At 39.6% G+C, this 27,636-nt stretch overlaps 1 protein-coding gene across 4 annotated transcripts; it reads left to right on the forward strand.

The window, feature by feature from the left end:
• Nucleotides 1–8,961: 8,961 nt before the first annotated feature.
• On the forward strand, nucleotides 8,962–27,230 carry HAVCR2 (hepatitis A virus cellular receptor 2). 4 transcript variants are annotated; one of them, XM_023726567.1, is made up of 7 exons: nucleotides 8,962–9,436; nucleotides 10,891–11,229; nucleotides 12,125–12,208; nucleotides 17,150–17,193; nucleotides 18,684–18,810; nucleotides 24,688–24,724; nucleotides 26,738–27,230. In XM_023726567.1, the coding sequence occupies exons 1-7, from the start codon at nucleotides 9,241–9,243 to the stop codon at nucleotides 26,895–26,897; spliced, it is 987 nt and encodes a 328-aa protein (XP_023582335.1). In that variant the 5' UTR covers nucleotides 8,962–9,240; the 3' UTR covers nucleotides 26,898–27,230. The 4 variants fall into 4 exon arrangements, with proteins under 4 accessions (XP_023582335.1, XP_023582337.1, XP_023582336.1 ...); XM_023726569.1 differs by having other exon boundaries at nucleotides 26,770–27,230; XM_023726568.1 differs by having other exon boundaries at nucleotides 18,687–18,810.
• Nucleotides 27,231–27,636: the final 406 nt, after the last annotated feature.

Here is a 27,636-nt window from a genome sequence, read left to right on the forward strand (position 1 = left end):
GGTAATTATAGTACCAGTCTCATAGTCAACCAGCCAGTTACTGTGGAGTTGACTCTGACTCATGGCAAGCCCACGTACTCCATAGTATTTTCAATGGTTTATTTTTTCGGAAGTAGATCACCAGGGCTTTCAGTTAGCAGCTGAACAGTTAATGAACTGTTAGCTCCACTCAGGGATTCCTCTCCTAGAGCAGGTACAACCTAATGCTGAGAATGAAAGAGAAAACCCACCCTGATTCTTTCTGGAACTCATTTGCCCCCAAAGCAGCATACTTACTTGGTTAGGTCTTAGTCCTGTTAATCATCTGTGCAGAAGCATCTGATCTGAAAAGGCTGAAGGGTGGCTGGGAGGCTTAAATGGTGTTTGAGCACAGGGCTCTAACTCACTGCTACTTACAGGGGAGTGTGATCAAAAAAAAAAAAAGGAAGGTACTAATAATAGCAGAAATGAAAAAGGGACATTACTACAGATATTACGGAAAGTACAAAATAATAAGAAAATATGGATAATTTTATAAAAAATAAATTTGAAAATTGAGACAAAGGAGATACATTCCTAGAAAAATTACCAGCACTGGCTTAAGAACAGGACATCTAATAGTTTTCTAACCATTTATAAAATGAATCAGTAGTCAAAATCTCACAAAGAAAACAAAATTGAGAAGTTTTGCTGGCAAGTTCTACCAAACGTTGCCAGAAAAAAACAAGAACAATAAAAATTTATTATAATCTTATACAGACTCAGAGATTAGAAAAAGACATTCTCCAACTCTTTATGAAGCTAGCATAAACAAAATATTAGCAAATTGAACCCAGTAATATGTAAAAATAAAAAGTAATGTATTATGCCAATCTGTGTTTTTCTCAGGAATATATAATAGAAAATTAATGTAAACTATTCCAATAATAGAGAAAAATCACTTGATCATCTCAAGATACACTAAAAGTATTCTATGAAATTTAGCATCCATTCATGAAAAAGAAAAAAAAAACACTCTTAGAACATTAGGAATAGAAAAGAATTTTCTTAATCTAATAAATAGTAGTTTCATAAAAATAAAGCATGTATTATACCCAAGGAGGAAAGCTGAACTCTTTTTTTTTTTTTTTTTGAGAGCTAGAATACAACAAGAATGCTTGAAAATCCAACTTCTAGTAAATATGTGCTGAATTTCTTAACAACATGGTAAGGAAAAAAAAAAAAGCAGTTTAAAAGGAAAAAAACTAAACTGCCATTATTTGTAGATAATATGATTGTCTATATAGAATATTCAATAAAATCTACAGATAACATCTTAATAAGAAGATTTGTTGGTTGCTGGAGGAAAAAATCAATATTGGACAATAAATTACATTTCAGTATACAAGCAACAAACAAAATGAATAGCATCAATAATATGAAGATCCTAGGGATGAATCAAGAAATAAATTGAAGAAATCTATGGAGCAATTTTTTTTTATATGTTTGTGTGTGTGTGTGTGTCTGTGTGTGTGTGCTTTAGGTGAAGGTTTACAGAGCAAATTAGTTTCTCTTTAAACAATTAATGCACATATTGTTTTGTGACACTGGTTACCAACACTGCAAGGTGTCAACACTCTCCATTTCTTGACCTTGGGTTCCCCATTTCCATTTGTCCAGCTTTCCTGTCCCCTCCTGCCTTCTTGTCCTTGCCCCTGGGCTGGTGTGCCCATTTAGTCTCGTATACATGGTTGAGCTACATGTATTATTGTTTGTTTTTCGGACCTGTCTAATCTTTGGCGGAAGGGTGAACCTCAGGAGTGACTTTAGTACTGAGTTAAAAGGGTGTCCAGGGGCCATATTCTCAGGGTTTCTCCAGTCTCCGTCAGACCAGTAAGTCTGGTCTTTTTTTGTGAGTTAGAATTTTGTTCTACATTTTTTCTAGCTCTGTCCAGGACCCTCTATTGTGATCCCTGTCAGAGCAGTCGGTGGTGGTAGCCGGGTACCATCTAGTTATGCTGGACTCGGTCTGGTGGAGGCTGTGGTAGTGGTGTTCCGTTAGTCCTTTGGACTAATCTTTCCCTTGTGTCTTTGGTTTTCTTTATTCCTATTAAGTAAATTTTAAAAGTTTATTAAGAAATATTAAGGAAAACATAAATATGAGGAAAAATAAAATATATTTATGGGTTAGATGACTCAATATTATAAAGTGGTCAGATTTACTCCAAATTGATCTGTGGATTCAGTCAAGCCAATCAAATTTCCACTAGTTTATTTATTTATTATAAACTGATGCTAAAACCTACAGGGAATACAAAGGACTCAGAATAACCAAGGTGCCCTTAAAAAAGAACTAAGTGGGAGGATTTGCCCTACAAGATATCAATATCTATCATAAAGCTGCAGTAATTAAAACAATGCATTTTATTGGCAATAGGATAGACCAATATACTATTGGAACAGAATAGAAAGCCAAGAAACATATCTATGCCTATATGATTTTTGAATTATAAGAGATGGTATTATAAAGTAGTAGGAAAATGCTGGAACATTCAATAAATGGGGCTGGAATAACTTATGCAAGCATCAATTCCGGGAGGACTAAAGGCCTAACAGTGAAAGACAAAACTATAAAGCTTAAAAAATAATGTAGGAGAATATTTTTATAATATCTGGGTAGGAGAAGAATTTCTTAAATAAAATACAAAAAGCACTGCTCATAAAAATAAAGACTGGTAAATGGGGCTACACTGAAATTAAAAAAATATGTTCCAAAAAATACACCATAAATGAAAAGACAAACGACAAAGTGGGAGAAAACATTTGCAACAGATTAAACCATCAGAGGACTAGTATTCAGAATAAATTATACATATAAATCAATAAGAAAAATATAGAAATCAATAGAAAAATGAGCAAAAGACTTGAACAAGCATTTGTCCAAAAAAAAAAAAAAAAAAAAAAAATCCAAATGGGTTCATAAACAAAAGAAAAGCTGGGTAACCTTACTAGTAATCAGAGAAATGCAAATTAAAGCCACAGTGAGGTGCCATTATGCCCAGACCAGTCTGGCAAAAATAAAAAATCTGGCAATACCAAGCATTGAGGAGGCAGAACAACAGAAATTCTTATACACTTCTGGTGAGAATCTTGGAAAACAGTTTGGCATTATCTACTAAGTTTCAAGAGGTATGTACCCCCGGACCCAGTAATTCCACTCTTGGAATATACTCCGGAGTTCTCCTATGTACATGCACAAGGATCCAGCTATGAGAATGTCTAGAATGGCACTGTTCATGGTAACCAAAACACAATATGAAACATCCGTCTAAAGTAAGATGAACAAATAATTTGTGGTATATCCATTACTAGGAAAACAGTTCAGTAATAAAAATAAATAACCTACACGTACACACAGCAACAGGGACAGATATCACAAATATGCTGTTGAGTAAAAGAAACAAAACACAAAAGATTACAGATAATATGATTTTATTCATATGATGTTTAAAGACAAGCAAAACTATATATATATATAATTTGGGGATGCATTAAAACAAGACAAAAAAAAAAAAGAAAACCATTGCCCTGGAGTTGATTCCGAAGCATTAGGACCCTGTAGGACAGAATAGAATTGCCCCATAGGGTTTCCAAGGCTGCAATCTTTAGGGAAACAGACTGCCACATGTTTCTTCTGCAGAGTGGCTGGTGGATTAGAACTGTCCCTCTTTTCTGTTAGCAGCCCAGTGGCGCTTAACCACACTTTAAAAAAGACAAAGAAATGACTAATGCAAATTTTAGAATAATGATTACCTGTAGGAGGGAGGGAAGGAAGGTTTTGTGATCAGGAAGGGACACACAGGGCTGGAGTGGGGGTCAGAGGCACTTTAGGAGTTTAAAGCAAACCAAACCCTTTGCCACTGAGTCCATTCTGACTCATAGCAATGCTTTATTTTTGATCTGGTTTCTGGAAACTTGAGTGTCTGCTTTGTAAGTATTTGTAAACTGTACAATTTATGGTTATGCAACATTCTTTACATCTGCTATATTTTCCTTTAAATAATAGTTTAACCTTAAGGAGATATGGTGACATTATTATACACCCATTGCATTGGAAAAAATGAAGAAGTCTGACAGTACCGATATTGACATGGATTATCGAAAGTTCTCCTCACCTCCAGTGGGAGTGTAAGCTGGTATAAGCACTTCGGAAAACTGATGAACATTACTTTGTAAAGTGGATGCCTATGAGAAGAGAAAAACGAGAATGTGGGTCAGAGACAAAGATGAACCGAGTAAAAGGGAATAAAACAAGAAAGGGACCTCACTGGCACTGATAGTGAGCGTGCACTCTGAACTGAGAAGTATGGTTAACTTAACTCTCTGCACCTGGAGTAGAGCATGCTTAGAATGAGTGACCGTGACCACTGCTCCACCACCTGTGAGGTCTCCGTGGGACATGGTGGGACCTGCTTTTTCAAGATGAGACCTGCAGACAGGATTTCTTACAGTTACTCATAGCTCGGCAGAATTTTCTCGATGGTGAACCTCTTTGCAGTTTTGTCACTTGGAGCCTGGCAAACCTATTGAGGGTAAATTATTTCTATGCTCCTCCCCGTTTCTTCTACTCTAAAGAGAAGCAGCTTTAATTTCCTCTGAAGGTTAAACTTGCTGAGTCAATGTTGCAGAATCTCAGAACATTGACTTCCCCTCACTGGGCTGCTTTTTCTGGGCTGTGGGACAGAGAGCACTGGGAAGGGCTCTAGGATGGTTCTGGTACTCACCTGAGTGTGACCTCAAGCTTAATCTCTGGCATTCATCCACAGTTTCTAAATATAAAAGCCCTCTAAATACAAACGAACTGTTGTCCTCTAGTGGATTCCGATTTGAGAAAAGAAACATAGTATATTTGTTTGAGCAGGTTTCCTTTCCCCAACTCCCTGCCCCACGTGCTTTCTGGGAGGGAGTCTGTAGCGGACTTCTTTTTTTTCTGCCCAGTATCCATTTCTCCTCCTGAAATACACCCTGATTTTTCTTTGGAGGAACTACCCTTCTCTCACTTTCAGTACATGAGATTTGAGGATGTGACCTGGACTAAGCCAATTAGTGCTTTCTGACCCTGTAGATGCAATGATTTTTCAGGAATGTGTCGGTGATCCAATTTGGACCGGTGACAGTGTGAATTCCTGGACCTGTGTGGGAGCAGCCAAGAGATGTGTTTGGTGTGAGGATATGTGATCCGCAGCTGTATGAGAGAGGGCACTATGTAGAATCTGAGGGAGGAGCCAGCGCTGAAGACAGCTGAGAGCTGATTTTAGATAGAAAGTAGGACCATCAAATCAAGTCTTGCCTGAAGCTGGACTTTTTAATAACATCAATCAAAAAATTTACAGTTTAAGCCAGTTTGAGTTGAAATTTTCTGTCATCTGCAACATAAATACTTCTTATAGTACAGAGTCTTTGGTGCGAGACGAAGACTTCGTTGGTATAAGAACATACCACAACCAGCACAAAAACACACCAAGATGATGCTATGAGAAGTGGTCAATAGCAAGGGAAAGATTTGTCTTGTGACTGTGTCTTTCTTAAGCTCTGAAGACCCTGGCGTTCCCTCCATATATATCCAGGATCTCCATGGTCTGAATTGACCCTCTTGGTGCCTAGCGGGGAGGGCAAAAGTGTGAAAAGCGACTTGGTGCAACTGAAAGCACTGAGACCAGAAAAAGGAAAGTACTTCTACCTCCCTTCTGAGGAAGAGTTAAGAACTGACAGGGGATTCGGTGGGAAATGGAAAGAAGTATCTATACCTTCCACATATGTTCATGATGTTCACGATTGTCCAGGAGTGAGACTTTCTTTCAGGCAATGTACCCACAAGATGTACTGACATTAGTAATGACTTACATGTTTGTATCTGTACAGAACTACATAGAAAAAACTCTGAAAGGATACCCATTTTGTTGCAGTGGTTATTTTATGATACTGGGATTATGGCCTTTATTTTATTTGATTTTTATTATTATCCTGTTTTTCAGAATTTTCTGCAGTGAATATGACTTGTGCAATAAAAAAGGTTTTTCAAATACTATGTAAATACACAGTTATGACCACTCTTCAAGGAAAGTCACATGGCTAGCTGTAATCTGGAAGTCAGAAGATCTAGCTCAAAATTGCTTAACTTAACCTCTTACCCTTAATATCCCACCTCAGGGTCTCCCTTTGCAAGCTTTTGGGACTAATGGTACATGCAACCTAACTGAAGTGTCATGATTTAAACAGGAAAGGATTATCGATTTGAATCAAGTACACATAGGATCTCTACCTTTAGTGGTAATTGTGGTTATCTCCCCAATAACATTCTATTTCGGCTCCCCCATTGTGTAGGGTAGGATCTAACTACCAGTTGCCACTGTGTTGATTCTGACTCCTAGCAATCTGATGTGTGTCAGAGTATAACTGTGCTCCATAGGGTTCTTAATGGCTGATGTTTCAGAAGTAGATTGCCAGGCCTTTCTTCCGAGGCACCTGGGTGGACTTGAACCTCCAACCTTTTGGTTAGCAGCCAAGCACATTAACCGTTTGCACCACCCAGGGATTCTAGGTTCTTCCAGGGATTCTAGGTTCTAAATAGACTGAGTTTATTCAGGTAACCCCATCTATATCACCCATGTTTTCCTGTTTCCTAACCTGATTAAAATTCACTAACTACCTGTCCTAGATTAAACGAAACTTAAGAGACCTAACAACTAATAAATGTGGGGACCTCGTATGGGTCTGGATTCAAACAAACCAATTGTGAAAAAGCATTTGTGAGATGATCAGGGAAATTTGATTATGGACTGAAGTGTTAGATATTGCTAAGACATCATTATTAACTTTGTTTGGTGTGACAATGGTATTATGGTTTTGTAGCAAAATGTTCCTTTTTTTTAAGATGCACACTAAAGTCTTAGGGTGAAATGATATGATGTCTGGGATTTGTTTTAAAATACTTCATCAAAGAAAAAGTTAAAAACAAAAGGTATAAGTGAAATAGATATGGAAAAATTTAATAATTTTTGAATCTGTATATTAGGAAGTTGAAGGTTCATTGTACTATCGTCTCTACACTGTATATGTTGGAAATTTTTGATGGTAAAATACTAAGAAGAAAAAGCAAGGTGCAAAAAGTATATATGGCATGTTACTTTGTCTAAGAAAGGAGGAAATAATATATATTTTTATTTTCTTGCATTTGCTTTGGGAGTATACACAAGAAACTAATGAAAATGGATACTTACAGAATGGTTAGTGAAAATGGGATAGACAGGAAGGGATGGGACCAAGGCTTCTTATTACGCACGTTTTATATTGCTTTACTTTTTGAAGCATTTGAAGGTATTATCTAAAGTGTTTTTTTTTTTTTTAATAAACAAGAAATAAAAGTTAAATGAGCATGAAAATGTTCCAAAAGAGCCCTCCACACAGAGAAAATACAGAAAGGGGTTACAGTAAATCACCAGGTTCCTTCATATCTAAAATTTAGTAAATTAACAAACTGCTAGTGTTTTAGAAAGCTGGTCCCAGTAGCAATTCTAGAGGTAAACAGAAAACACAGTAATAATTTTAAACACAGACATACACAAATGAAAACCACAAAAGCTGAGGGTAGCGCTTTTAAGAGCTTTGCCTGAGGTCATGCTGTCAGAAAACACATAAGAATTGAGCCTTTAACCCACATCCATCTTCTGACCCCTAACCCCATATTTAATCCAGTCTACCTTATGTTTGTATATAGGCGTGTGCAGGTTGTCATAGTTATGTGATCAGACACATTAAGGGCAAACGTTAAATCCAACATAGTTTGTAGTGAAAGAGTCTGGAGCTTAGGGGACTTGCGTTCTCATCTGAAATCACCAATCATGTGCCTTTGGGCAAATCAATCTTCCTGGGTCTCAGTTTCCCTGTCTGTAAAATGAGGAAATTGACTATGGTCTCTTGGATAGCTGCCAACTCTGTGATGCTATCCAAGTACACACACTGAACAAATTGGATATTTGTATTAAGTGCCATTTGTTTACATTAAACAAGTTGGGTATTTACATTAAATGCGTTTAATGGCATAAAAGTGAGTGAGAAGGAAACTCACAAAAGGAGAAATAGAGGAAGATCACGGGGATTTAAGAAACAACTCAGTCTATGAGCTTACTTCTCTTTTGGAAAGAAGCTTTGGCTTTTAAGATATCCAGACAAAAGTCACTTCCCCAAGCCTGAGACTGTTTGGATCTGCGATACCTCAGAGATGGATGGCATGGCTGGAACTCAACACCTTCTGACAATTCATGCCTGCAGCCCCTGGTGGTCAGAGGAGAGGGGTAACCTCTTTTACATGATATAAAATAAAATATTGAGGTCCCCTCAATTCTACCCAAAGTAGGGGAAGAGAAACATTGCAAAGAGGAACGTGTCTTTCCTAAATTGAAGAGTTTGAAATGTCAGGTCAAAGTCAGGATATTAGAGCACGAAGTTGTACATATATAACACAATTTTCTCATTTTGTAAGTGGGGAAACTAGGCCCAAGCAAGGTTGTATGACACACCATAATTTGTGTTAGAATAAGGATAAGAATTTAGGCTCATGATTAGAGTGGAAAGGGTCCATAAATGTGAGGATAAGGGATATATCATTCATTGCTCTATTGTCTAGCTCCTACTCCAGTGCCTGACACATAGTAAACCAAAAAACCAACCCAGTCACCGTTGAGTCAATTCTGGTTCATAGCTACCCTATAGTACAGAGTAGAACTGTCCCATAGGGTTTCCAAGGCTGAAAGTCTTAACGGGAGCAGACTGCCATATCTTTCTCTCACGGAGTGGCTGGTGGATTCGAACTGCCGACCTTTCAGTTAGCAGCTGACTGCTTAACCACTGCACCACCAGGGCTCCTTTGACACATGGTCAAAACCAAAACACCAAACCCATTGCCATTGGTGCTCCATAAACATTGGTCACATGTCTGACTGATTGACTCGCTTGACTGATGAATACATGAGTGATATGCTTGCATTTGTGCTCCCTAGAACCTCTCTGGACCCATGTGTGGTCCATTTTAGACAGATGATTATTCTATCTGAGATATTAGAGGGCCGCCTCTACTTGCTGTGACTGAATAACACTTTTCTTCCTCTGCAGTGTTTCTTCCTCTTTGTTGATTCTATCAGGACTGTTACAGGATATGTGTGGTGAAGCATGACCGAGAACTGGGGTTTCCTTTGAGGTAACTGTAGACTCGGTAGCATTAATATGGGAATCATCAGTAGACAGATAATCTCTCGTGTGATTTTGTGGAGTAGAGAGACAGTTGGAGGAAGTACCCAGTTTAACTGGAGAATTAAATTAAAGCTGCACCGAAACAGGGCTATCCTCGATTCTTCTGTAGAACTCATGTTTTCACGTCTCTCCTTCGACTGTGTCCTGCTGCTGCTGCCACTACTTACAAGTAAGTCTGAGCATGGACTTTTACAAATGGATAATGTGTGGTACAGGGGGTGCAAGATAGAGATACAAGGATAGTAATCATAACGTTGTTTGTAATAGCAAAAGTTTGGAAGCAACCTAAATGCCCACCAGTGAGGCAGTGGGTGAATGCATTGTACTATAAATACATTTATATACATGATATAAACAATGAGGCTGACCAAACATATTGGTATGGAATGTGTCCAAGTTATAATGTTAATTGGAAAAATTAAGGAGCAGAATAATGCATAGATTAGACTTCTGTTTGTATGTGTGAAGAATTCATGAACCCTTGTTAATGTATAGGATCCCTGGGTGGTACAAATGGTTAAGGCACTCACTGCTAACTGAAAGGTTGGAGGTTCGAGTCCTCCCAGACTCAAAAAACACGTGGCTGAATAAAAAGCTTGTGTATCTAAAACCACTCACAGGCTGTTTTGAGGTTTAACATTAATTCCTTTCTGCCTTGGAAGAAAGGCCTGGCAATTTACTTCTGAAAAATCAGCCACTGAAAACCTTATGGACAACAATTCCACTCTTACACACATGGGGTCACCATCAGTCAGAATTGACTCAAAACCAATTGGTTGTTAATGCATAGACTCTAGAAAAGGAGATAGAAATGTGAACAAGTAGTGTAGGGAGTCTTATTTTCATTGTTCACCTTTTATACTGTTTGAACATTTTACCATGTACATGTGGCACAGGGGTTAAAAGCTTGGCTGCTAATCAAAAGGTCGGCAGTTCGAATCCACTAGTTGCTCCTTGGAAACCCTATGGAGCAATTCTACTCTGTCCTGTAGGGTCACTATGAGTTAGAATTGACTCGACGGCGAAGGGTTTTATGTATTATTTAAAAAAAAAATGCTACACCTCGAAACAGCCTGTGAATGGTTTTAGATACACAAGCTTTTTACTAATCCAAGTGTTTTTATTCTCTGCGTGCGTGGTGCTGAGAAATGAAGAGATGATACCTGTCGTTCACTGATGAACAGACAAGCAGCCGAGAGGGGTGACCTTTTCCTAGCCGACAATGGCCCATTTCCTGATTGTCTTATTCTATCAGCCCATTCCTCTGGTGTTCAGAGGACTGGACCATAGTTCCCTGGGTGGTTCTTAAGCTGTGATTCTGTGACCTACTGCAACAGCAGCAACACCTGGGAACTTGTTAAAAATGCAAATTCTCAGGCCCCACCCCAGACCAACTGCATCAGGAACTCTAGGGGTCGAGCTGAGCAATCTGCATTTTACTGTGAGGCTTCCCAGTAATTCTGATGCCCACTTAGTCTGAGAATCACTGCCATAGGGAATCATCCTCCACACAGGACAGCAGTGTGGTTTCCTCTTTATTGAATAGGCATTGCCCTCAGTTTTCCTGATGTGGACCTCAACTCACTCATTGCTTGGGTCTTGCTCTCCCTGCTCTTTACCCAGGATCTTTGGAAGGGCGATACATATTCGAGGTGGGTCAGAATGCCGTTTTGCCCTGCTTCTACTCTCCAGCCGCCTCAGTAAATCACGTGCCTGTTTGCTGGGGCCAGGGATCCTGTCCTCTGTTACAATGTTATAATACAGTGCTCAGCACTGATGGAAGTCACATCAACTACCAGAAATCCAGCAGATATCAGCTAAAGGGATATTTACATGTAGGAAATGTGTCCCTGACCATAGAGAAGGTGACTTCAGCAGACAGCGGGACCTACTGCTGCCGGGTACAATTCCCAGGCCCAATGAATGATCAAAAATTAGCCCTGGAGTTGGTCATCATACCAGGTGAGTGGGCTTTTGCAGGCCTTCTTTATGCATAAGATTCATCTGTGGGTCACATTGACTATACTGACTGGACCTCCTGACCTGTGCTGTAATTATAGCCTCTGGGGATGGACCCCCAAGACCTAAACTTTAGCAAGCCCCACCAGTGATGTCCAGCTGTATTTAATACCCTCTCTATATTTTGAAGCCCACTGATAAGATCTACAGAATGAGAAGAAAGGCCTAACTAATGGTTGGAGACCCTGATTGCTCGTTAGAATCACCTGGTGGAAATTTTAACAAACACGGATATTCTGGCTTCTTCCACAAACCAAGGAAATAGGTATCTCTGGGTGTAGGGTCTGAGCACTGATATTTCATGAAGTCTACCCCAGGTGATTCTAGTGTGCTGCCAGCATTGCGAAGCACTAGACCGTGTATGTGCACGTATGTGTAAGTTTTAAGATTTGTAGAGCATGTACTTTGTGGCCAGACTGAGCCATGTTCAAGTCCAACTTGGCCACTTACTACCTGAGTAATCTTGGGCAAGTTAAAGTCCAACCTCTTCCTCTGTAACAAAAGTAAGGACAATAATACCTACCTTCTAGACCGTTGAAAGTCTATATAAACGAGATAATGCTTTATGCAAAGCACTTTACCGAGTGTGGCAGTTAGTGCAGCTATTAATATTATGATGAACAATTAGACTGTTAATGATGGCTGTAACTTCCCTCTGTCAAGCATTTTATATGTGTGATGTATTCTCACCGAAGGTGCCCAGGCAGGTTCAGAAGTTGAGGATGTGTTTCTATTCATGTGCTGTGTTTCATGTTTTTTTCTGCTGCCCTTTTGATCCCCTGAAACAAGCTCTCTGCTCTCAGAGAAGCCTCATCCTTATGTTGGTTTCTGACATTAGCCAAGGTCACCACAGCTCGGACCCCTCGGAGGAACTTCACTGCAACTGTGCCGAGGATGCTCACCACCAAGGGTCATGGCTCAGGTAATTATATACAGGGTTTAGGACGAAGACTAGCCAGTTTCTGAGCTCAGAGGATTTTAAGCAAAGGAAAAAGAAGAGAAAACAGTTTAAGGGTGGAGGCATGTATGTTTCTGTGCACTGAGACACAGATGAGGCTAGTGTTTGAGGTAAAAGAGGTGGTGGAAACAAACCTGTGCTGAGAAAAGGAAACCGGGGTTATCATTCTGGATTAGCCACAAACAGGGGCAGATTACCCAATAAACGAGGCAAGCAAGGGCTTGTGCTTACTTACTAATCTGTAGTGAACAGTTTTCACGTTTTTTCACCTCATCAAAGATTCTACTTCTAGATATGACTGGCATCTGTCCCAACCCCACAGCACTCTCCTACAGATTCAAGGTCTCTTTTCAAGTTTACAGTCCCTGACAGGGAAGGATTACCCAGTAAGCAATGCAGCACGGCCTTACTTGTATGTATTTTCTAATCTGTAGTAAACAACTTCACATGGTTGTCACACTATATGCTGTGCAGACTTACTGATCTGTGTGAAAACCATGTGAAATTGTTCACTGCATATTAGTAAGAACTTACAAATAAGGCTGTGCTTAGCTTGCTTATTGAGTAATCTGCCCCTGGCGACAAACTAGCCTTGTGACCGGGGCCAAGGCATTTCACTTCTCTGGATTTCAGTTTCCACATCTGTCCAAGCAGTGGGCTCAGAGACTTTTGACTTTAAGACGCAAGTAAAATTTTTCACCCACCAAAAAGAATTTTGGTGATCTACATATTCTGACAAATAAGGAAAAACAAAAAACCAACCTTCTATTTAGCTTATGCTCAACTACCAACCTAAAGATTGGCGGTTCAAAAGTACCCAGTGGCACTGTGGAAGAAAGGCATAGCAATCTGCTTCCATAAAGATTACAGACAAAACAAACGAACCCTATGGAACAGTTCTACTCTGTAACATAGCTTGCCATCATTCCATTAAAAAAAAAAAAAGTTTTTTTTAAATTAAATAAATTTAATCTAATGAAAAACTCATTACATTGTCATTAGTTTTCTGATTTACTCCTGGACTGATGATGCTTCATCATGAGTTGGCCCTAGTCCCTGGACCAGCCTTTGGGGACTACTAGGTTGGATTAGGTGATTTCTAGAATTCCTTCCAACTGGAATAAAACCTATTAGCTTCCTTGGATTTCAACCTGAAAAGGAGCAGCTAAATTTTTCATGTAATTCAGCAAGGACTTTCCTGTTCAGCTCTGGAAGAGAAAATAGGGCAGAAAGAGCAGACCTTGGGGCACATTCATCAAGGAGGTTAATCTCAAGTATTTTCTGTCAGAGTCTGGGTCTCTCCTGAACTCTCTGGAGCTCTATCTTTTGTTCTGTTAAAATGAAGTTAATAATAAGTCCCACCTCTTAAGATTTCTGTGAGAATTGATAAGAAAGTGTGTCTTAAGTACTTAGCCCAGGATCTGATCATAGTAAGTATTCAGTATATGTTAGCCATTATCATTAATATCATCAGTAAAAATCAAGAGGCAGAATGGGATTGCCGTTAAGGTACTTCAGTGACAGGCAGAATGGATACTAATTTCAGCTCTTCTAGCTGTGTGAACTAAGTGAAGTTGCTCAAACTCTCTGAGATTCAGTTTTCTCATCTCGACAATGAGGGTTATTACAGTGCCTGCTTTATAGGACTGTTGTAAGATTAAAAGTGATAATGCACATGAAGCACTCAGCATAATATCTGGCCCACGGAAAACATTCAAATATTATAGTTTTATTAACTTTAGCTAAGGGTTCAGTCTTTGGTTGTTCTTTAGTGTTTCATAGCCAACATCTCCTGTGTAATTAATAAATATGGTAGGAATTAATAATCACCCACATTGTGGGTTAATTAAGTTATACCCAAAAAACCAAACCCATTGCTGTCTAGTCGATTCTGACTTATGTACTCATGATGACCCCATGTGTTAGAGAGTGAAACTGCTCCCTTAGAGTTTTCAAGGTTGTAATCTTAATGGAAGCAGACCTCCAGGCCTTTCTTCTGCAGAATCTCTGGGTGGGTTTGAACTGCCAATGGTTACGTTAGTAGTCAAGTGCAAACCGTTTGCGCCACCTAGGGAAGCTTCATTAAGTTATCAAACCCCAGCCCATGGCTGCTGAGTTGATTCTGACTCATAGCAAACCTTATAGGACAGGGTAGAACTGCTCCATGGGGTTTCCAAGGCTGTAAATCTTTATAGGAGCAGACTGCCACATCTTTCTCCTACAGAGCAGCTGGTAGTTTCAAACCACCGACCTTTTTGATTAGCAGCCAGGCGCTTTAACCACTGCGCCATCAGGGCTCCTGGTCGTAGCAAATGCTTATTGTATTCCCTTGCTATAGTTTAGAGAATATTACAACCATAGACCTAGACGGGTCTTCAAGGGTCATTTAGTTCCACGTGGCCTGTGCTTCAATGCCTCTTATAACATCACCAGGAAATGGGCATTCACTGTATGCTCACATACCTCCTCTGATGGGGAGTTCACTTCCTCACAAAGCAGTGCATTTCCTTATTAGACAAATAGCTGTCCAGAAGTCTCCCTCCCTTTAGTTTTTACTTGTTAGTTCCTTTCCTCTAGGGCAACAAGGATGGGGCCATCTCTTGCATCAAGAAATATGGGGAAAATATGGAATCTCTGAACTTTTCAAAGGCCTGAGAATATATCTGAAACCAGAGGGAAATAAAATAAAACAAACAAACAAAAAAAGGCAATGGCTCCAAAATAGGTAAATAAAATGAATACTTGAAATTAATGAATATTTAATAATATGTCCATAATATGTACATATCAATTAGTCACCTGCAAGTTAACTCTTACATATATTCCTTTTATTTAATGTGAGATGTGGATGAATTTAATATGTTTGATATGAAGTGGAGTGACCCTTAAAAAGTAAGAGTTCTATGGACCCTGGAAGTTCTTAAACCCACCTTGAACACGGAACAAATGCACTCTTTCTTCCACCCAAAGGAGGAAGAATGGGTTGGGGGTAAGTTCTCAGCTCTGAGGTTGGACCTGGTTTGAATCCCAGCTTTGCCAGTTAATAGCTGTGTGATCTTGGAAAAGTACCTCTGAGGCTCAGTTTCTTCATCTGAGAAATGGGAAAAATAATAGCATCTGCGCATTGTGGTGAGGATTAAATGACAGTATGCACGTTAAGTGCAAAATACTATGTCTGGCACATTATAAGTGCTGTATAAATGCTAACTTAAGTTTATATGCGTTTGAGACCTTCATATGCCACCCCCACTGCCACCTCCACCTCAGCCAAGTCTTGTGTTCTTGAGGAAAAACATTGCACCGTCTTCCAACTGTCCCAGCCATCTTGGTTGATGGGCCAATCTACGTGAAAATAAGCCACATTAGCCCAGCAATGTCTATCTTACTGATAATTTTCACAGCAAAATGAAGTTTAAAAAAAAAAGTCAGTCTTACCATTGAGACCAAAAAAAATAATTACAGGGAAGCAAAAACTGGAATTACGTTCGAAAGTCTCATGTAAAGTTTCCTGTTTAATAAGCAGTTCCCCAATGTGGTTTTTATACTTAAATCCCCTTTGGGTAATAAGAGTGAAGGTTAAGTGGAAGCTAAACTTTTACCTTTTTTAAAAAAAGTAATTTTAGGCAGAGACTATGTCTTTGTAATATTAAGATAGTCTGTTAAACCACTGCTTAGTCAAATTCTTTGCACACATTAAAGGGTTTAGACTTTTAGGCCTCCAGAAGGTGACTGTGACCTTTAAAGAGTTTCAGAGTCTCTGACACAACCAGAAAAATCAGTAAGCATGCTTCATTTCCCCACAATTGATACCCTATTTATTTATTTTATCATCCCATTTATTTTTGGAGTGGAGTCCCTGGGGTACAATAGCTAACACGTGTGGCTGCTAACCAAAAAATTCAAGATCTGAGTCCATTGGAAGCATCTCAGAAGAAAGGCCTAGCAATTTACTTCTGAAAAATCAACCACTGAGAACGCTATGGAGCACAGTTTACTCTGACACACATGGGGTCACCATGAGTTGGAGTCGTCTTGACGGCAGCTGGTTTTTATTTTTGGAATGCAATGTCCATGAGGTCAGGGTCTGTGCCCATCACTGTACTTGGCATACAGTAGGGGTTTCGTATGTACTCATTGGATGGATAAGCAGATGAAGACATAGATGAGTGAATGAAAAGAGAAGATAGTGAATTGTAGTTGAGCAACATGGCCTTCTTAGTAGAAGAGACAATGGATGATACTGAGGTGAAGGTTGTGGAAGGCAGTGGAGTTATCGGTGTGTGCTTAGTGCCATGTGTGAACCTAAACTGGAATGCCTTCTGTCCTTCACTAAGCTGTGTGAACTTGGGTCAATCACTTAACTTCCCTAATTCTCAGCTTCTTAATCTGTGTAATGGGACCAATACACTCGATTTGGGGATAGTTGTTTTGAATATTAAATGAGATCCTTCTCTTAAAAAGTGTAGCACAATGCCTGGCTCATGGTGTATTGTACCTGTAATTATTACTATTATTTTCATTTTGTAGGCAATAAAATACCCTGCCTCCCTTCTAAAGAGAACATGTTGAACTTTTTCAAATTAATTTTGGTTGTCTCTCAAAATCTAATTAGAATATAATTAGAGTTGCCTGGGAGTTGTCAGTGTTGTTGGATTTGTGTAGAGCCGTTTGAGCCCTGTGGACAAAACAAACCATAGAGTCAATATTCTTTTAAAGATCTATGTTAAATATAAGTGTTCAGTAAATTTTGTTTGGTCTCCCAGCTAGTCATTTTGAAGAGTATGAGTGGATGTGTTCTGTATATCTTGAGGGTTATAGGCATCTTTAAGATGTTTACTTTGTTTTAAACCAAGATAGAAGAAAACATTCTTCACTATTCTGTTGGCTGTGTCTCTTTATTTGCAGCAGAGACACAGACACGGGAGACCCTCCATGGCTGTAATCAAACGGTAAGTTGCTCCCCAGCCCCCTATTTGTGAGCTGACATAGCGCTCAACTTAATGAAAAGAAAGTATGGCTTTAACTTTCCTTTCTAACCACCTTGTCCTTGTGAAAGTGTCTTAACCTCCCTGACCTCCACATTCCTCAGCTGTAAAAGGTTGATGATGTCAGTTCTAAACTACATAGTGCTGTTTAAGGAAGGAATGAGCTATTGATACCTGTTAAGTGCCTGCAATAGGGTCTGGCACATAATAAGTGCTAAAAGGCCAAAAAAAGAAAAAGCATTATCATTTTTCCCTATTTTCAACTTTAACAACTGTGTACCACTGTGGAGAATTCGAAGATTTGCCAACCCCCTAGAATATGTTTCTTCCTGGGTCCATTGCAACCCTACTGAGTATGCCTGGGAGAAAGATGATTTTTTTTTAAAATTCTTTTCTTTATGTAAAACAAGACACCTGTGAGGAATACGCTAAGCCAAAAGTTATATATCTAAATATAAATAAAGCAATACTTTAATCAACCACCATTTTCATGTACCCCACTCTCTCAGATAAAAAAGAAAAACTATTAGAAAGCAAGCTTGAGGTAGTGACTTAAAAATTCTTTGAGGACATATTCAGGAGTCAGCATTTATTTCACTCAATTTCCTATTTTTATATTTACAACCCACACTCAGCATTTTGTGTGTTTGTCTTCTGCTTCTTTGGATCAAGGACTGTCTCAAGCATTGGCCACAATACTTAATGTACAATACTTTGCATATAGCATTCCCACAGTAAATGTGTATGAATAGATGGAAGATTTAATTTCCTTGACATATGTTTTAAAAGTGTTTACTATTATTGGTTCTAAAGGAGGAACATGAGCTGACAGTTTTGAAACAGAAGTGATTTCTAAGTGACTCTCAGTTATCAGAAAATCAAATTAGTTAGAGCAATGGCAATAACGGGTACCACTGACAGAGCATTTACCACGTAACAGGCCCTGTGCTAAGGACTTTATATTTTGTGTTGCTTAATTCTCATAACTTTACAAAGTCATGCAGCTCTTGGTGACAGAGCTGGGATTTGAACCCAGAATGGTCTAGCTGCAAAGTCCTTGTTCTGAGAAAATAGGAATTTTGCTGCAAGACACCAAATTTAGACCTTCCTGAAGATCCCTGGGCAATGCCAGGGGCTCTTGAATGAACACTAATCCACTCTAGAACCTGTTTTTGTGGTAGAGGTGGGGGGAGGGGGTCCGTTTACTAAGAGCACTTTCTCCTTCCACAGCACAAAAGGACACATTGTATTTCCTTCCTAACTTCAAAGATTAGGCTAATCTCTTTGGGATGGTTTGAAGCTTGTCTAAAAGGGAGCAGATTAAGGGTGGTTTCAAGGTCCCTGCAATCCTGTGTGCTGTGAAAGGGATGGTTTGATCCACAACTCATAAGACTGGCTGAGTACACACCTGATTTCTGATCATTTACTGCTTAATTCTGTTTGTGTTCCCATAGCAGAAATCCACATTGGCTAATGAGTTACAAGACCCTACAGTGACCACGCAAATAACCATCTACATCGGAATAGGGAGCTCTGCAGGGCTGGCTCTTGTTCTCATCTTTGGTGCTTTAATTCTCAAATGTAAGTTGTCGGACTTTGCTTCTCTCTCCTTCTGGTAAGGAACTGTTCATATAGCAACCAATACAAATATAAGTAGAAATAGAAGTTTATATTTATACCTAAAAGTGATTGGAATAAATACTCTTTAAAAAAAAAATCTCATTGCCGTGGAGTTGATTCCGACTCACAGTGACCCTGTAGGACAGAGTAGAACTGCCCCATAGGGTTTCCTAGGAGCAGCTGGTGGATTCGAACTGCCGACCTTTTGGTTAGCAGCTGAGCTCTTAACCACTATGCCACCAGGGCTCCAAAATACTCTTCAGGTCTCTGTATTGGTTTCCTAGGGCTGCTGTGACAAAGTACCACTAGCTGGTGGGTTAAAACAACAGATATTTCTTCTCTCACAGTTCTGGAGGCTAGAAGCCTGAAACCAAGCTGTTGGCAGGGCCATGCTCTTCCTGAACGCCCTAGGGGAGAATTCTTCCTTGCCTCTCCCTGGCTTCTGGTGGCTCCTGGAAATCCTTGGCATTCCTTGGCTTATAGATACATCACTCCAGTCTCTGCCTCCATCTTCATGTGGCCATCTTCCCCATTTCTCTGTGTCTCTTCTCCTCGTTTTATAAAGACATCACTCATATTTGATTAGAGCCCACCCTACTCCAGTATGACCTCATGTTACCTAATGTTAACTAATAGTATCATCAAAAACCTTATTTCCAAACAAGATTGCATTTACAGGTACTGGTGGGGGGAGGTTTATGATGTCTTTTTATTTTCTGGGAGAGGGGGCACAATTCAATCCATAACAGTCTTTTCCCAAGCCCTAGAAATAGTAATAGCTAACTTTTATTCAGCACTTACCATGTATTAGGCAGGCACTGTGCTAAGTGTTTTACATATATTTTATCCTCATTACCATCTTATAAGATAAAAAACGAAGCAAAACCCAAACCCACTGCTGTCCAGTCGATTCCGACTCATAGCAACCCTATAGGACAGAGTAGAACTGCCCCATAGGGTTTCCAAGGCTATAATCCTTACGGAAGCATATTACCACATCTTTCTCCTGCAGAGCAGCTGGTCGGTTCTGACCACTGACCTTTCAGTTAGCAGCCAAGCAATTTAACTACTGTGCCACCAGGGCTCCTTCTTATAAGATAGGTAGTATTATTAACACCATTTTTCAGCAGAGGAAGTAAGGTTAGAGAGAGTAGATAGCTTTTACAGGGTTTTGGAGTCAGTGAAGTGGTAGAGCCAGAATTTAAATCCAGGCGGTCTGATTTTAATACCTGTTCTCTTTTAAGAAAAGTAACCTCTTTAATTCATGAGTATGTCTAGGTTTATTAGGAAATGCAACAACAAAAACCACTTCTGTGCATTTTTCTATCGTACTCGTTTCTTAGGCATAGCTCCTTAGAGAGGGGTAGCAAGACCCTTTAACACCGGTTATGGCCAGGGTTACAGTGTTTGTGTTTTTGTCCATAATGGCAGTCAACTCAGCACATACTTTTTTTCTAAGTTACTTATCTTTATTAAAAAAAAAAAAAAAAGGAAATTCAAGTATAACCAAAAAAACCAAATCCACCCTGCTGCTGTTGAGTTGATTCTGACTCATAGCGACCCACCCACCCTATAGGACAGAGCAGAACTGCCACATAGGGCTTCCAAGGAGCAGCTGGTAGATTTGAACTGCTGACCTTTGGATTAGCAGCCGAGCTCTTTAACCACTGTGCCACCAGGGCTCCCTTCGAGTATAAACTATGTCTAATAAACTGCATATTTAAAGTGTATATGATTTGCTAAACTTCGACTGATGATTACACCCGTGAAATCATCACCACAATCAAGATCCTAACACTTCAATCACCTCAAGAGCCTCACACACTTTTGTAGTTGTGATATATTCCCTTCTCTTTGAGGGCAGAGACCAGGGCCTTGTATTTCCAGGGCTTAGAACATTATTGCATCATTTCTTACTAATACTCAAACATGCACTGTGTAGGGTACCCAAGACTGAGGGGTTCCCTGAGATGTGAGGCTCCTAGTGCTAAAACCAGGACAGTTCAGGGCAAACCAGGAGGGGTTGGCCACTCTAACTGGCCTGAAGCAGCCAAGTGCTTTATGAGCATCAGCTCATTAATTCCTTGTAACTACCATATGAGATAGATACTAATATTATTCTAATTTACTGAATGGGGAACTGACATGCTGAAAAGTTAAGTAACTTACCAAAAGTCACAGTGAATTAATGAACACGGGATTTGAACCCAGGGCTGTCCTGGCCCTCACCGTTGATATTCTGTCATTATTGACAAATGGATTGTTCAAAGAAAGAAACTGCCCTGCCCACACTTAACCTGGGTTTACCTAGAGATAGGGAGTCCCTTGGTGGTGCAACTGGTTTAGTACTGGACTACTAACCAAAAGATTGGCCATTCAAACCCATAAGAGGCACCTTGGAAGAAAGGCCTGGTGATCCACTTTCAAAAAGCAGTGGTGTCACTGGGGGGCATGGGGGGTGATACCAAAATGACTGTCTATAAAATTTTGTGCAGTGTTTCAGCAGAAGTTTATTATTTTTTATAAAAATATCCCCATAGTTAGTTATAACAATAAAAACATTTTTTATAAGCCCAGCTTACAGGTATCAATATACCTACAAGGCTAAAACTCTATGCTAATTTAATTTTTGAACCTTCCAATGCACTCCGGTCAGAGCTGTCACTACTACCCAATTACAGTGACACTTCAAATCATGTGGTTTCATCTGTACCCGCTAAAACACACGTTGTTGTTTTGTTTGCTGTCGGTGTTTTTATAGTCACTGATTTTGTCAAGTTTTCTGGTGTTTTAGCTACACAGTTGTGGTAATTAGAATTTGTGAACCTATATTAATAACTATTTTTGAGAATGAGGTAGTAATTAAAGGAAAAGTAGGAGTGATATATGGGAATTGCGATTTACGAGTAACATTAGCACAAAAAACATTACTAAGGATTCTGTATGGTCTGGTATGGGAGGAGGTACATGGGGGGGGGGTGACACCATGAGTTACCGCACTGGGTGACACCAACCCTAGTGACACCACTGCCAAAAGGTCATAGCCTTGAAAACCCTATGGAGTACAGCTCTTGTACTCTGCACATGTGAGGTCTCCGTGAGTCAGAATCGACTTGGCAGCAACTAGTTTTATTTATTTATTTAGCCTAGAGATAGAAGTAGAATTTGTTGATTAATCACATGAATGTGAAGTCTAGGGATTGCTCAGAAACAATTATGATGCTCATTACCTTCTTGAGTTCTGCCAATGCACAGACATTAGGGGCCATCCTACTTTGTGCAAGGGAGTTTGAAGAGAAAATAATAGGAGTAGGAGAAATATAAGGCTTTGCATGTATATTACTACAAAAACATGGCTAATTGGAAGAACAGATGGGAAAGTCCTATTTAATTTACAATCTTTTCCCTAGAAGTTGCTGGAGAAAATCTTATAGGCAAGGTGACAGGTTTTTAAGTTATGACCTCAAAAAGCACAAATTGGCACTCAGTAATGCCCAGGAATTCTACTATGACTTTCTAGTATACTCTCTGAGATGACCATCCACACTTCCCTATAATTCGATCCTCCTTCTCCCCTCTCTCAACTGATGAAGTATCCAAGGCCTATCCCATCTCGCATCTTTAGTCTTTAGCCAGGACTTTATCCTCTCTTTTATCCCTGTTATGGATTGAATCGTGTCCCCTAAAAATATGTGTTGTAAAATCTAACCCCTATATCTGTGATTTGGAGCCCTGGTGGTGGAGTGGTTGAGAGGTACTGGCAATGAACCAAAAGGTTGGCAGTTCAAATCCACCAGCTGCAACTTGGAAACCCTATGGGGCAGTTCTACTCTGTCCTATAGGGTCACTATGAGTCAGAATCCACTTGAAGGCAATGGGTTATACCTGTGATTATAATGCTATTTTGGGAATGGGTTTTCTTTGTCATGTTAATGATACGGTACTAGTGTAAGGTGTGTCTTAAATCACTCTCTTTTGAGATATAAAAGAGCGAATTAAACAAGCAAACACGCATAGATAGGGGAAAATAGATGCTATGGCACATGAGATCTCCAAGGCACTAAGAAACAGAAACTGAAGAGAGATAATGAACTTCCTTCCCCAAAGCCAAAAGAGAGAGAGAGCCTTCCTTTAGGGCCACCATTCTGAATTCAGACTTCTAGCTTCTTAAACTATGAGAAAATAAAATTCTATTTGGTGAAGCCACCCACTAGATAACTAAGATAATATCTTTCTCTTGAATTATCTATCTGTCCCTTTCTGTGGGATCGCTTCTCTTAGCATAAAAACATGTTCTGTCTACACATTCTTTCTGGCTTCTTCCATCTCTCTGCTCTCTGTCACAGGCGTATTTCTTGAGTAAGTTGTCTCTACTCACATTCCTGTACTCTTCAACCCTCCATCATCTAGCTTCTAATCTAGCTTCCCTGAAACACCTTGGAAGTATTTCTAGTCAAGATCACCAATAACCTCCATTTTGTCAAATCTAATAGACACTTCTGTCTTCATTATAGTCAGTCATTCAGTAATATCTGACCAAGCTGACTCCTCTCATTCTAATAAGTCTAGAAACGCTCCTCTTCTATTTCATTGGCCACTCGTTTTTAGTCATCTTTGCTATTTCCTCTTCTTCTGCCTGACATCTAGACGTCAAGATTCCTCAGGGATGGATCTTTTCCTTTCTCTACACCTTCTAGGTTATGACATATGTTCCCATGGATTTAAATGTCATCTTTAATTTCTCTCTCCACCTCTTAGAGTATTGGTACTGCTTATCCAACCGTCTGACTGACATCTCCATTTTGATGTATCACACATTTACCATGTCCAAAATTGAATTTTAGATTCTATAATTAACCTTCCCACAACCTAACCTCTCACTCCCTGGTCTTCCCCATCATAGCAAGTGCCACCACCATCCATCTGGTTGCTAAAGCCAGATCATCCTGAATCCTCTCTTTTCTCACTCCAAACACACAATCCACCTTCAACTCCTGAAGTCTTTCTCCAGAATATACCTAAAATCTATTTACTGTTCTATGTCTCTCCTAGCCACTACCTTATTCCAAGGCACCATCATCTTTTTCTAATGTATCCTCTCATTTCTTTATTCCTCTTTCTTATCCATTCTCAAAATAGCAGCAATTTCTTAAAACACGAATCAGATCATATCTCTGCCCTTCAACGGTTTTCTGTTGGTCCTAGAATGAAATCTAAACTCCTGATTATGGCTTAGAAAGATCTAGCCTCATCTACCTCCCAGACCTTATGTTGGGCCACTCCCTCGCTCCAGCAAGTCCCCACCAAGCTCTTTATCAGGGGTTCTGTCTACTTGGAATGTTCCCTTGGCTCTTCATGTGGCTGACTGATTCTCTTCTTTCATAACTGAGTGTAAAGGGCACCTCCCCTGAGAGTTCTTCCCTGACCACACTCTACTACCAGTGCCTTGTTAGTTTCCTTCATAACACACCACACTATGAAGTTAGTTTTTCTACTCACTGTTTTTAAAATTATTTTAAAAAGCATGTCTCCTCCACTAGAACACAAGCTTTAAGAAGTCAGGGTTTATAATTCACCTTTGTGTCCCCAGTGCCTAGCAAACTACCAGACACATGATAGATGCTTCATAATACTTGTTGAATAAGAGAAATGCATCTTAATTACTTTCTAGCATGGTCATGTAATAAACCAAGACACACATTGGGAGTTAGATTTAATTCAATCTAAGGTGAGACTAGATTTCCCAAAACAACTCTTCCTTCCAGTGAGTCCATTTTATTTATCTCATATTTCCTTTATGGAAGCATTTTTATTGATTCTCTTCCCCCTTTTACCTAGGGTATTCTCATAAGAAAGAGAAGCTACAGAACTCAAGGTAAGGATGATAGGGTAGGGTGGGGTGGGGTGGGGTGGGGAAAGGTGAGAATCTTGAATGCTCCTACTCTAATGTGCTTTGGTCTTTGCTCTGAGAAGTCCTGCCTTGGGGCTTTGAGATCTGAGTATATACAGTACTACCTTTTTGCCCAAGCCTGGATTATGAAATGCAAATTCAACATACTCTGTTTACTTCCTGATCCCTCTAACTTTCTCAGTTCTAAAGTTAAAAAAAAAACAAAACCTGTTGCTGTTGAGTTTATTCCAACTCATAGTGACCATATAGGATATAGTAGAACTGTCCCATAGGGTTTCTGAGGAGTGGCTGGTGGATTCGACCTTTTGGTTGGCAGCTGTATCTCTTAACCACTGTGCCTCCAGTTCTTAAGTTAGGGCATAGAATTTATCTCCCCATTAATAGGAAATGCTTACTTATCTCTATATTAATTTTTTTTTTTTAATGAACTGAACTTTCAACTGATTGAGCACCTGCCATATCCAGGCTCTGCGCTGGGCATTGGGGTTACGACTGCAGTGAACAAGAAACACAGAATCTACTCCCAGGACATTTACAGCCCAGACCAGGTGCTCTCAATGCTGATTGCCTACTAGAATCACCTGAGACATGTAAAATCCCGACAGAGGGTCCATCTCAGGGCAATTATATCAGATCCTCTGGGGATAAGGCTCAGGCTAGATGTTGTTCTAAAATCTCTCCAGGTGATTCCAATGTGCAGCCAGGGTTGAGAACTACTGGTCTATTATATTCCTGTCCTCAGTCTCCATTCCTGACTATGTACGTATATATGTACACACACATCCATTCCAAATAGACATAACTTTCATGATTTTTGCTAGATCTTAGTGATATTTGGTACATGGGCAGAATGCAATGTATCTCAATAAAAAAATGACTGTCGATTGAATGCTGTCTAAACTAGTAAGAATTTTAAAATTTTAGATTAAGGAAAATGTGTTATAACTATAAAGACAAAATAGTCTGCATTAAGGAAGTCAAATGATCGATGGTTTCAGATTATCCAAGTCAATATTCATTATTAGAGCAGAAACATTAAAATGTACTAATATTCATAGGTAACATTTCAGATAATAAAAATTATTTGACTAATGTTCATCTTTATAAATTATAAACTGCAGAAAATTAGGAACTTGTCTGATGTGTTAATTGAATCCACCAGCACAGAGCCTGATACATATTTGATGATTAAATGAATCAATGCACCTCACAGCAGCCCTGTGAGGTGGAGCTCTTATTAGTCCCATTTTACAGATTAGGACCTTGAGGCACAAAGTTTAGTAATATGTAACTTCCATGAGATTTTTGTGTGCTTTGTTCACTGCTGTATCTCCAGCTGCCTACAACAGCAGGATATGTCTTGAATGAATAAAGATACTCATATTTCTTGAAAGAATGAATAAAATATTTCTTGAATGAATAAATTAAAAAAAAAATCTAACTTATCCAAGGTCATATAGTTGGTAAGTGACAGGTTCACAATTTAAACTCAAGTCTGACTGGATCCATAGCATAGTCATTTCTTTTTATTTTTCCTTTTGGAATTGTTCAAGCCTGCCAAAGAATTGAAATAACAATGGAAGGAACAATAGGACCCTTCACCTAAACTCACCAGTTGGCATTTTGATACAGTTGCTTTATCTGTTTCTGAATTTATCTACATAATTCTTTTCTGAACCATTTGTAAAGAAGTTTTGACACTTCACCTAATCACTTCAGCCTGCATCTCCTAGGAATAAGGATATTCTCCTAGATAACACAATACCATTTTTATACCTAAGAAAATTAACATTAATTCAAATTTCCTCAGTCATTCCCCAAATAATTTTATTGTTATTTGGTGATTTCCTCCCTCTCCCCAGTCAGAATCCAATCAAGGATCACCTACTGCATTTGGTTGCTGTACGTATTCAGCAAAGCCTATTCTCTATATTGCCTTGGGAATTGCTAACTGAACTGCAGTATTCCATTCCACAGCCTTGTCTCTATGGCCAACCTCCCTCCCTCAGGGTTCGTAAATGCAGTAGCAGCAGGGATGCACTCAGAGGAAAACATCTACACCATTGAGGAGAATGTTTATGAAGTGGAGGATTCAGATGAGTATTACTGCTACATCAGCGACTGGCAGCGGCCCTGACAACTCTGGGTGTTACCTTTCAAGTCTTTGGAATCTCATGCCATCAGATCCAACCACTTCATTTTTGTGCTCATTGTTATCTTTCTCAAAAACTATGAAATGTGTCAGCTGACTGGTTTTATAGGTGCTGTCCAAGTTCACAGAGCAGTTTCCACATTTTCTGAAGATAATTGGCTCACATGGGTATTGGACTACACTGAACTTGGATGGGTGCTTCATTACCCAACCCAGGGGCAGCTACTCAGAGTAGTTAGAGCAGGAATGGGCTTTTATATGGATTAAAAAAAAAAAATTGCTGTAGAGTAGATTCCGACTCATAGCAACCCTATAGGACAGAGTAGAACTGCCGCATAGGATTTCCAAGGCTGTAAATCTTTATGGAGGCAGATTGCCACATCTTTCTCCCGAGGATCAGCTGATGGGTTCAAACTGCCAACTTTTTGGTTAGCAGGGAGCACTTAACCATTTTGCCACCAGGACTCCTTTTGACATGGGTTCCCAAACCAACCCTATTGCTGTCGAGTTGAATTCTGACTCATAGCAACATTATAGGACGGAGTAGAACTGCCCCATAGAGCTTCCTAGGCTGTAACATATATGGGAGCAGATTGCCAGGTCTTTTCTCCCGTGACGACTCTGGTGGGTTCCTCTGGTGGGTTCGAACTGCCAACCTTTTGGTTAGCAGCCAAGTGCTTAACCATTGCTCCACCAGGTCCCCTTTAGTTATCTCATTCGCAAA

This window comes from Trichechus manatus, unplaced genomic scaffold (genome assembly GCF_000243295.1).
Source record: "Trichechus manatus latirostris isolate Lorelei unplaced genomic scaffold, TriManLat1.0 scaffold00011, whole genome shotgun sequence".
In the NCBI taxonomy this organism is placed as follows: domain Eukaryota; kingdom Metazoa; phylum Chordata; class Mammalia; order Sirenia; family Trichechidae; genus Trichechus; species Trichechus manatus.